The sequence below is a fragment of the Glycine soja genome, chromosome 1 (genome assembly GCF_004193775.1).
Source record: "Glycine soja cultivar W05 chromosome 1, ASM419377v2, whole genome shotgun sequence".
NCBI lineage: Eukaryota > Viridiplantae > Streptophyta > Magnoliopsida > Fabales > Fabaceae > Glycine > Glycine soja.
In genome coordinates, this window is record NC_041002.1 from 3,748,855 (window position 1) to 3,766,663 (window position 17,809).

The 17,809-nt window shown below is 37.0% G+C and overlaps 1 protein-coding gene across 1 annotated transcript; it reads left to right on the top strand.

The window, feature by feature from the left end:
• Positions 1 to 1,236: 1,236 nt before the first annotated feature.
• On the top strand, positions 1,237 to 4,970 carry LOC114410299 (ubiquitin carboxyl-terminal hydrolase 36-like). The gene is made up of 4 exons (XM_028374191.1): positions 1,237 to 1,831; positions 3,086 to 3,293; positions 4,056 to 4,556; positions 4,645 to 4,970. Exons 1-4 carry the CDS (start codon positions 1,285 to 1,287, stop codon positions 4,727 to 4,729), a joined length of 1,341 nt encoding a protein of 446 aa, XP_028229992.1. The 5' UTR covers positions 1,237 to 1,284; the 3' UTR covers positions 4,730 to 4,970.
• Positions 4,971 to 17,809: the final 12,839 nt, after the last annotated feature.

The window sequence follows — 17,809 nt, forward strand, 5'->3', positions numbered from 1 at the left end:
ATCCTTGGTGGTTCATATTTTGTCCAGCTTCAAAAAAACCCAAAGATTGATTTCTGGCCAATTATATTTGTTATTAGTGTTTGGAGAGTGTTGCTAGGTGCACCCAGCATGCACCAACAATAATGCTGGATGCACCTAACAACACTCGTGTTCGGGTGATTTAGCTGTCATAACAAGCCCACCTCTAAGGTTTTTGATTTAGTATGACCCAGTCCAGATTTAAATTGCTATATAATGGGCTTTTGGAAAATGATAAAAAAATACTTTAAATCAAAATAAAATACCAGAGCCCATCCTTCAATAATAAATCTATTTCTACTATTTTTTTCTACTATTTTTTTTATATAAATAAAGAAAAAATATTCATTAGGTTCTTATGACCGCACAAACTTTATCTCTTAGCTTCTATATTTAAAAATCACCCTCTTTGATCCTTCTACAAGTACTTTAAAAATTCCTTTTAGTTTTTACTGTTACATAAATATTATCTTGTAATTCTTGTCATTATGTAACGAGACCAAAAGAGATTTGAAAATACAAAGATTATAAAAGACGTTTTTTTCGTATAAAGGACTAAAAAATAAAATTTATACAGCTATAAAGTTATAAAAATTAAATGAGTAATGTTTAGAGAACTCTCTCACTCCTTTAATTAGTTCATTATTTGTATTTTTTTTCTGATTTTCATTTCATAATGATTGAGTATAAAAGTTTTCTCTTACTCCTTATTTTTGCATGACTTTTTTAAAGAAAATAATTTTAAATTATAAAAGATTATAATAAAAAATTATTAATGAGTTAGAAAAGTTCTTATTAATACAAAAATTAAATTTATCTTTATCCAGTATTATTCATCTCAATTTTTTATTTAAAATATATTAAAACAATAAACAATTTCTTAACATTATAAACATTTTATTTCCCTTTTATCTAAGACTATCCACTCATTTTTTTATTTTAATTTATAATAAATCTAAAATCTACTATAGTTTGAATGATTTTATTTAAAATTTAAACTAACATTATCTTTTAAATTTTTTATTTTTTATCTATAATTATTAATAAACACAATTATCTCATAAAAATCACCCATAATAATAATAAGTAATTACTAACTAATAACTTTTCAATATGATATTGACAGTTATTACAATCAATTCAAACAAAAAAAAGGAAGAGAGTAAAGACACGATATTTTTCAACATTTTTATATAATAACTAAACATCATTAAAGAGTTATACACACTTTTTGTAAGTGACTGTGGTGTGGGTAACAGCAGAAGAATGCTCCGTTCAACTCCAATTCCGGCACCGTACAATTCGGTGCCAGTTCTCTCTCGCGCCCGCACGTGTCACTCTCTAGCACCTGCACGTGCCGTTCATTCCCATTCCTCTTTCGTTTCGCGGCTCGTGTTCCCACAATTCCGGCAATACATCGTAAATGTTCCCGGCCGAGTGTTTGTCGCGGCAGCCGCAAAGAAGCAACGGCGCGGCGGCGCTGAACTCGCTGTAACGGACGACGGTTTCGACGATGACGAGGAGTACGACGACGACGATTTTTATGATGAGTACGATGATGATGATGATGATGAAGAAGAAGAGTTTGATGATGATGAAGATGATGAGGGGATGCTTTCATTGGAGAAGATGAATAAATGGTTTGAGAAGAAGCCGAGGGGTTTTGGCGAAGGGAAAGTTTACGACACTTCGGTTGAGGATAAGCTGCTCGAGGAAATGCGCCAGAGTAGAATAGCGCAGGCTGAGAACTTGAAGAAGCTTATGAGCAACCCAGTAAAACATGCTTCCAATGAAAGTGTTCAAAAGAAGAAAGGTTAGCCACCAAAAATCTTTTTTTTTTTTTATTTGGGTTGCGCCTGTCGTGTTGAAATTAGTTCGAATAAATGACCATTTTGGTCTGAATGTGTAAGCCGGTGATGATTTAATCCTTGAAAGAAAATTCTTATTTAGTCCTGAACGTGTAAAAAGTAAGACAATTGTTACGTAGTTGTTGCACCGTTTACATACTAAATTGTCTCCACTTTACACATTCAGGGACATTTACACATTTAGTTCCGAGTTGATTTGTTCGGTGAAATTATTCTGTAATTGACGTTGGGGTTCCGTTCAAAGAGTCATGTATTGTGTTTCTTTCCCGTGTATGTGTGAAGTGTTTTTCTTGTCAAGGGTGAAGTGGGTAATGGAGGTCTCTTTTCGTTAGTACATATCAGCATATGCAAGTATAACTGCTATAGTTTTGTCGAGTGACTACATTAGACAAGAGTCATGTAATTACTCAGGTGTTTTCGGGGCTTTTCTCCAATTAGAATTGAAGTTTAATCTCGATAACTTATGCTGACTTTTTAATGCAAACCTCTATAAGGTAGATTATCGAGGTGAAACTCAAATTTTGATTGGAGAATAATGTTAAAGTACTTAAGGAACTATATCCAAAACAACGTAAGCCTCTATCCCATGCAATTGGCTACATTAGTAAGTATATGCATGGAGGAATGCTACCAACAAATTCTTTTTAACACTGATTTTGGTGTAGGTCCCACTGATCTTGCTATTTATTTAGTGAGACTTAGGTGGAATAGGATCATTTGCAGTGGAAAAAAAAACATGACTTCTTGTAGTGTTTTAATCGCACCATTAATTTTTTAAAACTTCCATTTTATAATAAAACTTGTCATATTAAAAATATTTAATGAATGGATTCTCTGCCGTACCTAATGGGATCCTAGATCTTCAATAAATATTGTCAATAGATTAATATATTTCTATTAAAAACTTGAAAAGCGGTAAGATCATCACAGTTGACTCTCAAGTTTTTTGTTCCCACTTTAGAGAATATATTCCCTTCATTGAGGAGTTCACTTTCCAGTGATCGAAAAAAATTTAAAGACTTGTGAAAATAAATGTTAGGGTCCAATATCATATATTCTTCTTGTTGTTGTCTGTCTTACTTTTGGATGAATATGAAACCAATGTCAAAGACTATTGAGTTGCAAAGTATTTGCTTTCCATTTATACTGAGCCCATTATTTGAAATCTGACTCTTATCTATTGCCGTGCAACTTTGCAGATGCAGAACTTGTTCCAATTGGAGGTCGAGTGTGCTTGGTGAACCTACCAAAGAAAAAGAACATCCATAAAGATCTGAAATCAGCTTTGCAAGGGATTCCTGGCATAATTAATATAGTCCCAGCTGTTACTGGAAACAAGAAGACGAGGGACCCAATCTGCAAGGGTTTTGCATATGTTGATTTCAAGCGTGAAGAAGATGCAGTTAGGTGTGTTCTAACCTCAATCTTGTGTCTGCTTCGAATCTACAACCCCAAGAAAAATAATAATGAAAAAAAGGGAAGAGTAAGTTTAGCCTGAGATTGATAGGTTCAGAATTTAGAATAAACTAGAAATAAACAAGAATTCAAAATACAAGAGAGGGAGATCAAGAATGAATTATTATTTCAGAGTAATTGCTCTGCCAATGGACAAAATCCACTCTACATCTGAATGACCAGCTAGTTACAAATCAAACCCTATGCTCAGCTGTGACATAAGTTTTGCTGCAAGCTTCTTCAAATATTTCATTGAAGTCTCCAAAGTATACCCACTTGACTGCTAACCCACTTCGCTGCTTCTTTTTGGTATACATCTTCAATACCTTCTTCCCCTGGTCCCTAACTGATACATGCAGTGCATGACATCACTGTAATAAGAAATTATCAGGATTGGAGATTTTTTTTCATGAATTTTGAGGTTCGAGTCTTTTGACACAGAGGAATCCTTAGTTTAGCATTCCTTAAAAGTGTTTCCTTTGATTGGATCATGAAAATATGTGAAACAAGTACATGATAGTTTCTTTGCTTGGATAATTGATTCAAGCTTCTTCATGTTATTTTAATTGGCTTAAGTGAAATGAGTGCATGTATAGGATCTGTGCAATTTGATTATTGTGCTTTTGTTATTGAAAAAGTTTGCTGCTGGTACACACTGTTTAAATTGTTTTGACTGTGCTAGTATCTTACTATTTCCATTGTTCTCTCCCTTAGGTTCGTAGAGTTATACACTGGACAAACTATTACTTTTGGTAAAATTCAGAAGCAGATAAAATGTGAGCTTCTAAATGTACAGTCTTCATCTTCTCTGAAATTAAGCAAAAACCTTAGTGCTGCTCCGCAACTTGTGGCCGCTGCCTTTGAAGAAGATTCAAATGAGGATTCTAACTTGGATGGTTCTGCCCGTAGTTCCTGGGATGAGACCAATTCTTCAGATGATTTGGATGACCTGGACTATCAGATGAATGGAGAAGAACAGGAAGATGATGAGGATAATCAAGAGTCTGTCACTGCTTTGGGGGTAGATCATGATGATAATGTGGAAATGAGGATCGATCCTGAAAATATTTCACTTCCCTCAGAGCAGGTTGACAGAAACCCCGCAGCTGTGCAGAAGTCGTCTGCCAAGGTTAAACAGGAGAATGCCCGTAAGAAAAAACCAATTTCCAAAGAGAAAACCAAAAAAGTTTTAGATGTTCCTGGATCCTCAAGAAGGTGATTTCCCTGTTCATTTTATATAGCTTTAGCATGAATTGCATGCTTTGTGTTATTTTCTCAGTGTACTTGTTTGATTCTGGTGCAGGTTAAAGATCAGGGAGAAAGCTGTATTAAGTGAGGTTTTCTCCAAGTACGGATTAAAAGCTACACTTGCTTCAAAAGATAATTAGTAAATTGCTAATAGCTTGCCAGTGCAAATCATCACCCAGCACGTAGGTTCTACAATCTAAAATGTCATAGTACATGCAATGGGACCTTGTAATTGCCCATTGATGTCAGTTTTTGATTTAGTGAGCAATCAAATTGTAGCATAGTATTGCCAAAAAATTGATTATCCTATATTATTATTTTTATGAATATCAAAGCATTCTTTGTTGGCATCTCAATGCATTGGTGGAAATTGAGAGGTTTTACTATATAGTTTCATGTATGAGTTTAAATGTAAAGGGGAAGTATGAGTAAAGTATTCAAGTTTGACTTGGTAAATATCTAACCAAAATTGTTTTCTATAAGCCTACCCAAATTTGTTTAATTAAACAAACAAGTTTTAGCTTGAATTTAAGTTTAATTATATACATGAGTAAAAAGTTAATTTCATCATCGATAGCTTGTCCCTAATATTATATATACTAGATTATGGACCCGTTAAATATAAAAATTAAAAATATTAAAGTACTTTAAGATAAATTAAGAATACAAAGAGACACATGCAAATAAATAGTTATATTTTTCATAGTAATAAATAATATTAAAAGAATTAATATCAATGCATCGATTTTTATAGAAAACTACTAACCATAATAGTAATAAAAAACAATTTAAAGATAAAGCATGCAAAGAAACACACACAAATGAAATAATTAAAATCAACAAAGTTGAAATTACTAATTTAATACCGTACTATTTTTAGTTTTAAGAAAATATTAAATTTTTCACATTTTCTTAAAGATTTAAAATTTTAAGAAAGAATTTGCATGATTAAAAAAAATATTAAAATTAATAAATTTGAATTTAATTTTTTAATATCAATTGTTTCTGGTTTAAAAAAAAAATCATTTATAACATTTTTTAACAGTTAAAATTTCAAGACAAAATTTATTATAATGTATAAATAGTTAAAATTAACAAAATTAAAATTGCTAATTTAATCCCCATCTAACCTAATTTCTAGAAAAGTTTGTAATATTTTATTAAGAGTTTATTTTTTTTAAAAAATATAACTTTTTACAATTAAAATTAATAAATTTGAATTTAATTATTTAAATTTAGTTTTTTTTGTTTCAATTTTTTAATGTCTTTAAAATTTAAAATATCAAGAATTTAAATAATTAAAATTTGAAAATTGAAAATATAATTTAATCCCTAACTATTCCTAAAATTCAAGTATCAAGAAAGCATTATAACATTTTGTTAAAGTTAAAATTAAAAAAAAAAGGCATTTATAATAACTTTTAATTAATTAAAACCAACAAATTTTAAATGACTAATTGTTTGAGTTAAAATTATATAATTGTCTAAGATGAAATAATTATGATAGAATGAAGCATATTGGTATAGGGTTCATTAGTTTCTCAAATGGTTCTAATTTCCTTCAATCAAAACATTACCAATCTGAAACTGATATGGCACCCCACTTGTTGGTGTTTATGGCTACATAGAAATTCTATTATTTTTCAGAACAAGGCTCCTGATTTTGATGCTGTGGTGGAGCATGTCAAGCAAATATCTTGGTCCTGGTTTCCATGCAGGGGTCCTATTTCAAGTGGTCTAGCTTTCGTTAATTGCTCCCTTAACCCGCAAGCAAACATCTTCTGTGAAAACCATATTTAAGCAAGACTTGTTACATGAATGGTCATTCTAACATGTCATAGGCCTTGGATATATCCAATTTTATGATCACCTGGTCACTGCCATGGGCATTCTTTTTCTTCAATGCATGGCAGATTTCCTTGACAAACCGAGGAGAGAGTAAATGCTGTTGTGGATGAGGTGTTACTTAATTTATTTATGTTTTTGGTGATGCAGTAGAATGGGAATAGGGTTAAAGCTAGTGCATAAAATATATAAAATTGCAGCAAAAATGATTAATGCTTTCAGAGGTCACCTCCCAATGATTCTGGTAGAAAAAACCATTCAAACCATCTGGTCCAGAAGCTTGCAAAGACCCAGAGTTGTCCGTTGCAGCTTTGATCTTTGTATTTGAATCAATTGCTAACAAATTGTTGTTCATATATATCTTGTAACACTAGCTTAGGAACACTCTAACCTCTATACACTGTTGAACTGCATAAGTTCCTTCTGAGTATCTTCTTTCCATATATAGTTTTGGAAAATCAGAACACCATTGTCATAGGTGGCACCTCAGAGAATACCTGGCTAAGGTAACTTAAACTTTGTTCTGCAGATTCCACTTAATTTTCAAATGGAGATGCAAAGATCTAGCTTCCCTAGGCCTAAGGCACATAGGCCACAAAGGTTGAAATTCAACTTAAGTCAACTAGAAAAACACAACACCAAGATTGATTCAAGCACTGATAACGAGGGAATCCTTTTTGGGCCATGAAAGTGTGAAGTTGGTAGACCATTCGAGAACCTAGTAAAAGTTTCCTACTTAGAATTGACTGGGGTCTATATTCTCAATAGCTAGATAATTTAAAGAAATTATAATGTCCTAAAATTAAAATATAAAAAATAAATAAAAATGCTGTAATAAAAAAATAATTTAAGGAAACCCATGGTTCTTCTCCATCTAATTAATTATATATGTTACTGTAAAAATAATTCAACATTTTTAAATTAGATGAATTTATTTTTACTACATTTCTCCCTTTTCAAAGTCTCATAGGAAAATGCTGTAATAGTGTCATATATGCATTTTTGCTTTCGACGCAGATTCTATGATAACAAATTTAATACCATATGAAAAAAGAATATACAATTACGTAGATGTATTGAAGAATCGTGGATTTTCTTTTTTCTTTTATATATTAGATTCTTTTTTATTTTTATATTTTTATTTATTACGTGTAAATTTATAATTGGTTATGTGCAAAGATGAAGTGTTAGGATTGGCCTCTGGCAAAAAATTTCACATCATTCATAGAAGTAAACATCATATCATACAATAACTTTTAACTTCCAATATCATATTATATAATATTTTTCTTTCAATTGGTCGTTATTTGACTCATAAGTTATATTATCTTTTCATTATAATAAAGAACAATTAATTATAAAATCAATAAATAAAATAAAATATAATCCAATATTCATTCTTAAATAATTTATCGAAAATCTTAGAATAAATTTAATTAAACAAAAAGAAACAGTTTACTTTATTCTCAAGTATTTTTAAAATTTCAAAGATCACAAAAGAATATATTTTGAAGTTTAGTTGTTTCTCCTAAAAGAATTTAAAAAATAATGCCGCTGGTAGATTAACTACTCACTCTAAGAAAAGAAGACAATCAATGTCTTACAATGTCATTGAAACGATTAACCACCATATTTTTTTACAGGATTTATGTATTTAGAATAAAAAGAACAAGAGATTAGACAAAATTTCCAAATATAACATACATACGATTTTGAGGAAACCGCAATAATTCCTAATACTTAGTTTTCTAACCTTTCTCACACAACCCATTACTAAACTATGCTATAAAATACTCTTATAACATAATGGGTTATAAATTTACCTTAAAGAGATCAAATAAAAATTTTAAGAAAATGAGTGGGGTTCTATTTTACTCTAATCACCTTTCTATCCTTGAGGGTGACACAAAGATACAATAAACTTAAAGAATTTTGGAACAATTGAGGAAAATGAATGGAAGGTTAAGAGATGAAAAAATGGAAAAGAAGATGAAGGATTTGAGAAATGGGGTGGGTTATTGAAAAGACGAGAATTAGGAGAGGGAGGGGAGGGCTCTTGTGTTTAAAACAGAGGAGGGGAGAATTGTTTTTATTATTATTATTATATTAAGTGAAAGGGAGCGTTTCAGATTCAAGCACGGGTAACAAGGGAAGCCTTTTTTGGGCAACCAAAGTGTGAAGTTGGTAGACCATTCACCAAGCATGTTGGGCATGGTAACCAAGGTTCAACATAAAGAAAGTTTGACCCATTTTATGACCGAAGCCATCATAATTGCACAGATTCATTTTAATACTGTGTTCCAAACAAATATAAAAACTTACCATATATATGTGGTGGCAAACTAATAATAAAAATTTCCAAATGTCCCATATGCATATAAATACATGTGCATGTACATGCATTAAACTAAACAATAAATTAATTTCCAAATTTGATGTTTCCCACTGGCCGTGTTTGAAAATTTCAGTGCTTCTTCCTTTCAGTTAAGTTCACAATGAAGTATGAAGTATAATCAAGGTTTTACAAACATGTAACATTACAATGTTCAGAAATTTGTATTGTTTGCTACCCCCTTTTCAGCATAAAAATGTTGAGGTCTTGTGTTTGCATAATTTGAACGGTCAACTTCACCAAGACCGCTTTTTCTTCTTGGTAATGAGAATTATATTTACTCTTCAATGCTTTCAACAGTTACAACTTTCATATTCTCAAAAGTTGATTTGATCTTCTTACTCAGTAACTTCTAAGTATGGCTGAAATGATCAAATTAGTTTGCTCACGGACCACACTTGAGTATTTTCAATCACTAAACAAGAAAAAATTTCTAGCTATCCTGCAGCCATTGGTAAACAAAAACTTTCTACGGCAAGCATCACTAAACAAGAAAAAGAACAAGCATCTAAAAATGCATCTGTTTCTGGTAACATCTAAAAGCACATTTTGAACTTAAGTTAAAACAGAAAGCTAGCTTATACATTCCAAATGTGACTATAACACAGACCAAAACATTATATGTAGGTACAAATTTACAAAGCTCATTTTTAAACCACATTTTTTTGTAATTTATTTTATCTTAGAAATCACATAGAAAGATATTTTTGATCATATCTTCAATTATTTTTCTATTATTAATCTATTTTGTAATTCATTTTACATAGGAAATTACGTCCATCAATCTTTTTTGATTTGGGTGTTGGTAAATCAAAACCGTCATCACCAACTTGAAGTTGCTCATATATAAGAATGGTACTCCAAAACCCCTGCACATTTAAAAGGCGTGTCAGTACATATGCTGCTTTGACCTTGGCATGCTTACAAATTGTTCCAATAGTACCTTATTAATAGACCACGCTTTAACATGTTAAGTTCACACAAAACTTGTCCTTGTTAATCTTCTTGCTTCATACAATCCCTTTTACATTTCCATCTTGCTGAGGCTGTCCTTGAAATTGTGCTTAAGAATTTGAACTCACTAATTCAAAAGGAGTTGTGACTATTTTTGGGTTTTGATCAAGACATGAAAAGGCTTGTCAGCTTGCTCACTACAGTACAGTCAAGGCTATATGATACGTGTCTAAGAGGGGAAGATAAAATGAAAGCCAAATCAAAAGCTAAGTAAACTATTCTTACTGAAATAATTTTCTCTGCCACTCCATTTATTCATTAATGCTTATATAATAGCTTTTGCCTACAAGATATTTTGCTCGAGTTTGTTATAACAAAATTTTGAATTTAACAGCTGAAGGAACACGTGAGGAAATAAAACTAAGGAGTAGGTTCTAGAATGGCGCCAATGCTTCACACGAAGTCTTCCAGGTATGTGGGTCTGTGGGTCACCCTTTTGGGCCTGTTAGTGCTGTTATTGTTGTTGATATTGGGTGCCTTATTCTGCATAATGCTATCAACACCCGCGCCTCCAAAAACAACCTCGTCCTCAAGGTTGTAGGTTGCTTGCAACTCAGTCCAAGGTTCCCAAGACGTGTCCTCTGGGGGTAAACCTGTCCATTGGACCAGAACCATGTGCAGTGGCGGGTTGACTGAAGTGTCCCACTTCCAGTCCAAGATGGTGAGAGGGCTGACCACAGGATGATGGTCGACGGCCAGGGGGGGGAAGAGGAGCTTCGGTGGTGGGTGACGGGCCCTGATGGAGCTTCAAAAGCGACACGTGGAAGACATTATGGATGTGTGAGGTGTCAGGAAGTGCAAGTTTATAAGCTATGGGGCCGATACGATCAATTACTTGGTATGGGCCATAAAAGCGCTTAGCAAGCTTGGTGTATGACGGGGCCATCGATTTCTGGCGATAAGGGCGGAGGCGGAGGTATGCCCAATCGCCAACTGAGAATTGTGTGTCGTGGCGGTGCTTGTCGGCGTTGGCCTTCATAGAGGATTGAGCTTTAAGGAGGCGCCGCTGAAGGAGGGTGTGAAGCTCCGTTCGGTCAGATAAGAGGGTGTCGACGGCGTCAATGGAAGAAGAGCCGTGAATGTAGTCAATCGTGGTAGGGGGTGGACAGCCATAGATGATCTCGAATGGAGTGAAACCCGTGCTGGAATGAACCGTGGTATTGTAAGACCACTCCGCGAGGTGCAAATAACGATACCACTAACTGGGTTTGTGATGAACGTAAGCTCTGAGATATTGTTCCAAGGTCCGATTAACGACCTCAGTCTGTCCGTCGAACTGAGGGTGATAGGCGGTGGTCATGCGCAATTGTGTGCCACTGAGACGGAAGAGTTCCTTCCAGAAATGGTTGAGGAACAAGGCGTCTCTGTCGGAGACGAGACTTCGGGGAAAGCCGTGAAGTTTGTAGACGAGGTTGAGGAAATGGACTGCAACTTGGTGAGCTGTGTGATGGGTGGGGAGTGCTCCAAAATGAGCCCCTTTGGAATACCTGTCGACAACCACCATGATGACCGTGTGACCTTGTGATGGCGGGAGGCCGGTGATGAAGTCAATAGACATTTCTTCCCAAATTCTGGCTGGTATCGATAAAGGTTGTAGCAGACCGGAGGGCTTCTTTGTTTCATACTTTGTCTGTTGGCAGACAAGGCAATGGGATACGAAATGCTGAACATCAGACTTGATGGTTGGCCAGTCGAAACTCTGCTGGAGACGATGGAGTGTTTTTGCAACCCCGGTGTGGCCGCCGAGAGGAGAGGTATGAAATTCCTCGAGTAACGTTGATGTGAGTGGGGTAGGAACGGTTATCCATATGCGACGTTCCTTGAAGATGAGTCCATTACGGACCAAGAGAGCAGGATGGTCCGCGGGGGTCGTCTGAATTGCCTGGAGTAAATCACGATATTGAGTGTCGGCCATTAATGCTCGTCGGAGAGTGTCCAGGAAGTCACAGTGAGGTACTGTGAGAGATAGAAAGTCTCCGGTAGGGATGCGAGATAGAGCATCTGCGACAGTGTTGGTGGGGCTTGGTTTGTAGCGAATATTGTAATCGTATCCCAAAAGCTTGACTAAGTAAGTCTGTTGCTCCGACGTCTGTATGACCTGCGACATGAGCTCCTTAAGACTCTTATGGTCTGTAAGGATGGTGAAGGAAGCGCCCAGAAGATAATGCCTCCATTTGCGGACCGCTGAGGTAATCGCGTGCAACTCCCTGACGTAGGCGGAGGCGCGTTGCAATCGTGGACAGAGCACCTTGCTATAGTATGCAATTGGGTGGTCCTGTTGGACCAAAACAGCTCCGATAGCAACCGCGGATGCATCCGTCTCTACGATGAAGGGGAGTGTGAAGTCAGGGGTGGCCAAGACTGGGGTGCAGGTCATGTGGGTCTTTAATTGGAGGAAAGCAGAGGTGGCAGCAGGGGACTAAGTGAATTGGTCCTTGCGGAGGAGAGTGGTGAGGGGAGCAGCGATATGAGCGTAGCCTTTGATGAACTTTCTGTAAAAGCCTGTGAGGCCGAGAAACCCACGGAGGCTAGTGGTGGATGTCGGGGTGGGCCAATCCACCATAGCTTGAATTTTATCAGGATCAGAGGCTATACCTGCCGAGGAGATGATGTGGCCCAGGTAATTCAGCTTGGATTAGGCGAAGACATATTTGGATTCTTTCAGGTAGAATTGATAGGTGGTGAGTGTCGAGAGGACCGTGTCCAGGTGAGAGACATGAGAAGGAAGGTCGCGGCTATAGACGAGAATGTCGTCAAAAAACACTGCAACAAATTTCCGTAAGTATGGCCGGAGAGTGTCATTCATGGCTGATTGGAAGGTTGAGGGCGCGTTGCAGAGACCGAAGGGCATTATGCGAAACTCGTAATGGCCCTGGTGTGTGCAAAACGCAGTCTTCGGGATGTCGGAAGTTGCCATGCGAATTTGATGGAAGCCCTGTCGGAGATCGAGCTTCGTAAACCAAGATGCTTTGCCGAAATCATCGAGAATTTATCCACAGTAGGCATGGGAAATTTGTCCTTCACCGTAATGGTATTTAGTGCCCGATAATCAATACAACAACGCCAAGAGCCATCTTTCTTTTTCACAAGTAAAATTGGGGAAGAGAAAGGACTTTGGCTAGGTTGAATGAGACCAGAATTGAGCATGGCTGTGATCTGGGACTCGATTTCGGCCTTTTAGTAGTGCGAGTAGCGATAAGGGCGGACGTTGACGGGGGACGCATTGGGAAGGAGGTGAATGTGGTGCTGGATGGTTCGCGGTGGTGGTAGTTGGGTGGGTTCGGAAAAAATGGTGGAATAACGGGTGAGCAAGGCGGTGATGGGCTCAGGAAGGGAATGGGGGTGCTGGTCTAAGGGAAGGGGGTGTGATTGGGCCGGTAAGGGGGTTATGTGGAAAAGGGCTGAGATACTGTGGGTGTTGGCGATGCGTTTTAGTTGATGGGCTGAAGCAGGAGAAGGTGAGGGGGGTACATCAGCAAATAACGTTATTGGGCGACCCAAGGAATTAAAGGTCATGGTTAGGGTTGCAAAGTCTGTCGTGACTAGGCCAAGGAGTTTAAGCCACTGCACTCCTAGCACGATATCGACGCCGCAGATGGGGAGGTGAAGGAGGTCCAGGGTGAAAGGGTGGGTTTGAATGGTGAGGGTGATCTGAGGGGATACGGTGTCACAGTCAAGGGTGTGGCCGTTGCCGACCATGACGCGGAGAGGGGTGGTGGGGGCAGTGGGGAGGTTGAGGAAGCGGGCAATCCGTGTTTGGATGAAGTTATGGGAACTTCCTCCATCCACGAGGATGATGACACGGTGGTGGCCAATGGAACCGTAGAGGCGGAATGTTTGTGGGGTGGGAGAGCCTTCCATGGCGTTGAGGCTTATCTGGGAAATGAGGGTATGATTAGGGTCGTTGTCGGGGAAGGTGTCAGGGGTGAGGACGTCTTCGTCCACGATGAACATGTGAAGACGTGACTTGCATCTATGGCCAGGGGACCATTTGTTGTCACACTGGTAACAGAGCCCCTGGTCACGGCGGACGGCAAGCTCTTCGGCTGAGAGGCGCTTGATAGGGAGTCTCGAGGATGGCAGGGGAAGAAGGGAAGGGGATTTCGGGATGAGGGTACTCGAGGTGGCTGGGGAGGGGAAAGAAGAGGTGGGGTTTGGGGATGGTGGGTGAGGCGGAGGCCGGGGACCGCGGCGGCGGTCCAGCATTTTGTCTTCCTGGAGGCGGGCAAGTTCGATGGCTTGCGGGAGAGAGATAGGCCGCAGTGCCTGTACTTCGCGGCGGAGCTCCAGGACCAAGCCCGAGATGAAACAACTCAGCAGGGAGGATGGGGCAATTCCGATGGTGCGGTTGGCCAAGCGCTCAAAAGCAATGAGGTAATCTATGACTGAGCCTGTCTACTGAAGCTTGAACAGGTTTCCTTGGGGGTCATCGTAGAAAGAAGGCGCGAAGCGAGACTCCAAGGCCTACAACATCGCCGGCCACGAGGAGAAGAACCCATTCCGGTGCATCCACTGATACCAGGAAAGGGTCGGGCCGTCCATATAAAAAGAAGCGATGGTGAGACGCTCGAGCTCCGGGATACCCTGGTAGTCAAAGAACTGGGATATTTTAAATATCCAGCCTAGCGGGTCATGGCCGTCGAATCGTGGGACGTCCAGCTTGAGGTGATGGTGGCGAGAAGCAGGGGAAAGAGGTACATGTGTGGCGGTGTTTGGGGAAGGGGAATTGTTGGTTTGCAGGGTGATGGCAGCAAGGCGATCGAAGAGGGATTCGATTTGGGATGTGAGGGAGGAGTGAATAGTGTCTATCTTGGAATTGAGGGACTGATGGCCTTGGGATAGGGGCGTGTGGCTCTCCGAGAGGCGGTGGACAGCTTCTTCAAGCTTGTCGGTGGTGGTCTGGCGGGTATGGTGGTCGGGCATGGTGTTGAGGTGCAGGTCGGACCAGTTTGATACGTGTCTAAGAGGGGAAGATAAAATGAAAGTCAAATCAAAAGCTAAGTAAACTATTCTTACTGAAATAATCTTCTCTGCCACTCCATTTATTCATTAATGCTTATATAATAGTTTTTGCCTACAAGATATTTTGCTCGAGTTTGTTATAACAGAATTTTGAATTTAACAGCTGAAGGAACACGTGAGGAAATAAGACTAAGGAGTAGCTTCTAGAATGGCGCCAATGCTTCACACGAAGTCTTCCAGGTATGTGGGTCTGTGGGTCACCCTTTTGGGCCTGTTAGTGCTGTTATTGTTGTTGATATTGGGTGTCTTATTCTGCATAATGCTATCACTATACCTGAAGTTGCCTAGGAGAAACAATTCTCCAACAGAGCTATAAAAGCTCGATCACATCCTTTATGACATCATGGAAGAGTGTGGCACTGAAGCATTGGAGATGGAATATCAAGGAGTCAAATGTGGGGATTGGCTTTTGCAGCAGTAGCATTAGGAAGTTTTTTTCACTTTACAAGAGTGGAACAGGATTGGCTCTATGTCAGGGAAAGCAAGCTATGGAGTTTACAGCATGGGAATTCAGTCATGCCTGCCTTGAGATTAAATTATTTGAACTTACCAAGAAAATTGAGACAATGTTTTGCCATCTGTACATCATTGTACAAGGACAAGGGAAGTGTCAAGGACAACATACTGAATTTTGAAACAGGACTCAAAAGCCGTGGAATTCTGAAGTGTCTCCTGCAGCCATTGGTGAAGGAGAACTTTCTACAACATGCATTACTGAACAAGAAATAAGAATAAGGCATCTAGAATGGCAATTTTTTTTTTTCTGGTAACATCTAAACGCACATTTTGAACATAAGTAAAAACAGAATCCCAGCTTACACATTACAGATAATGTCATTGTAACACAGACAAAAAATATTATATAAAGGTCATAAATTACAAAGCTCATTAAACCACCTTTTTTTGTTGTTTATTTTATCTGAGACAGCACACAGAAAATTATTTATGTTCCTTAATTCTTCTTCTATTGTTAATTTTTTTTAATTTATAATTAATTTTAGATAAAAAATTACGATAACCAAACTTATTTTATTTGGGTGATTGGTACCATCATCACCATCATGGAATTGCTGATATATAAAAATGGTACTCTATACCCTTTAGACATTTAATACACATGTCAGTGCCTATGCTGCTTTGTGCATGCAGCTGCTTCCACACCTATGTATAAACTGTACCAATATTGCTTCATAGGTGATCCCTGCCTCAACTGTCAACTGTACCATGACAGCATGTTGATGAAAAGAGCACATTTTCTTTTGCCCAAATGATCTATTTGTCCTTTATTTTATTTTACTTTATTTTATTTATTTATTTAGTTATCTTTTATTTTAAAAAAAGTTTAATTTGGTGTCCTTTATCTTATTTTTTGTTCAATTTAATTTTTTATCTTTTAAAAAAATTATTTTGATTATTTTTTTTTTTCTAATTAATCCTTTGATCTACATTTAAGATTGACATCGTTAATTATTTAAGAATGAATTATTTTTATTAAAAATAAAGTGGAGGAGAAGAGAAAAAAATTGAACTAAAAAAGCTTATTTTTAAATAATTAACGACAATAGATGAAAGATCAAATTAATAAATTTTTAAGCAGATACAGGATTAAATTGGAAAAAAAAATAATAATTAAATTAAATTTTTAAAAAGATAAATAATTAAATTAAACTAAAAGAAAATAAAAGAACAAATAGGTTATGTGAGCTTTTCTTTTCTATCCCCATTACTTTTATGATTTACAACTTTCTATCCTGAGAAGATAATTTGATCTTTTCCATCTAATTTATAAGTTATGAAGCACGGACATTTCAGTCCCTTGTTGTGTCTGGTGTCCGACACGCGTCCGTGTTAGTGTCCGACACCGACATGACACCCGTACTACGTTCTATATTTTGGACATTACAGGTGTTCACGTGTTCGTGTCCGGTGTCCGTATCCGTGTCGATGCTTCATAGTTTCTAAGGATTGCTAGAAGTTCTTCAATTATATGTTCACCTGATTTAAAGCGTCATCCAACCATCGATAAAGGAGAACTCTATGAACAAAACATCATTGATCCAAAAATAATTAAATAAAGGCATGTAAAAATACATTCTGAACACAAAAACAGAAACACACAGCATACAAAATAATCAAGAATGTCGGTCTACATGAATCAAAGTACAACATAACAATTCTTAAAATAGAGCAGCTCAAAACATATTACTGATTAATGATTAAGACCCTTCAAATACCATTAGTAGATATCAACTTTGGTTCTTGAAAGATATACACAACCTGAGATTATATTAACATATACATCTTGTTAGTTGTTAGCCCTCTAAAGGTGTATAATGCCCTTAAGAAAGTGCTATTGAAACACCAATCAATAATGCTGATGAATGGATGGCCAGTAGAAATTAGGAGGGCCAAAATGGATGTTTTATGGATACTATTGTTATCTTTTCATCCCCATGGAAACAACAGTAAACTCAAGCACTCATAAATTACAGAAAGTTGAAAAATGATAACCCCTTTAAATGACCTAGATTTTGCAACATTGTGACAAGAGTGAGTAAAGTGTAGACGAATTACGTCGGAAAAAGACAATATATTACTATCGAATGGTACAAGGGGTACCAAAAAACCCATATACATGAGATTCAGAGGCAAGCTAAAGGCAGCACAAACAGAATAGTCCACATGCTTATAGAGTATTTATGCTCCACAAACAGCAAAAATTAAGTATAACCAAAGCTTATTTTATTTTATTTTGATGGCTTTTTTAATTATCATTGAATTCAATTGTTACTTCATCGTTTAAGAAATGGAAAGACCATATATATCATCTAATCAATTGGTTGTTGACTTCTTGTCATTTATTTATTTTTTGAAAAATATTTCAACTTATCATTATTATCATCCCAAATTATAGTTTAGATATTAATTTAAGTGACAAATTTTCCTT

What these genes read in the sequence shown, in the direction of transcription:
- LOC114410299 (XM_028374191.1), top strand. Translation starts at nt 1,285, where the DNA reads ATGCTCCGTTCAACTCCAATTCCGGCACCGTACAATTCGGTGCCAGTT. An exon ending in AAGTGTTCAAAAGAAGAAAG is followed by an intron (nt 1,832 to 3,085) that starts GTTAGCCACCAA and finishes GCAACTTTGCAG; the next exon opens with ATGCAGAACTTGTTCCAATT. An exon ending in CGTGAAGAAGATGCAGTTAG is followed by an intron (nt 3,294 to 4,055) that starts GTGTGTTCTAAC and finishes TCTCTCCCTTAG; the next exon opens with GTTCGTAGAGTTATACACTG.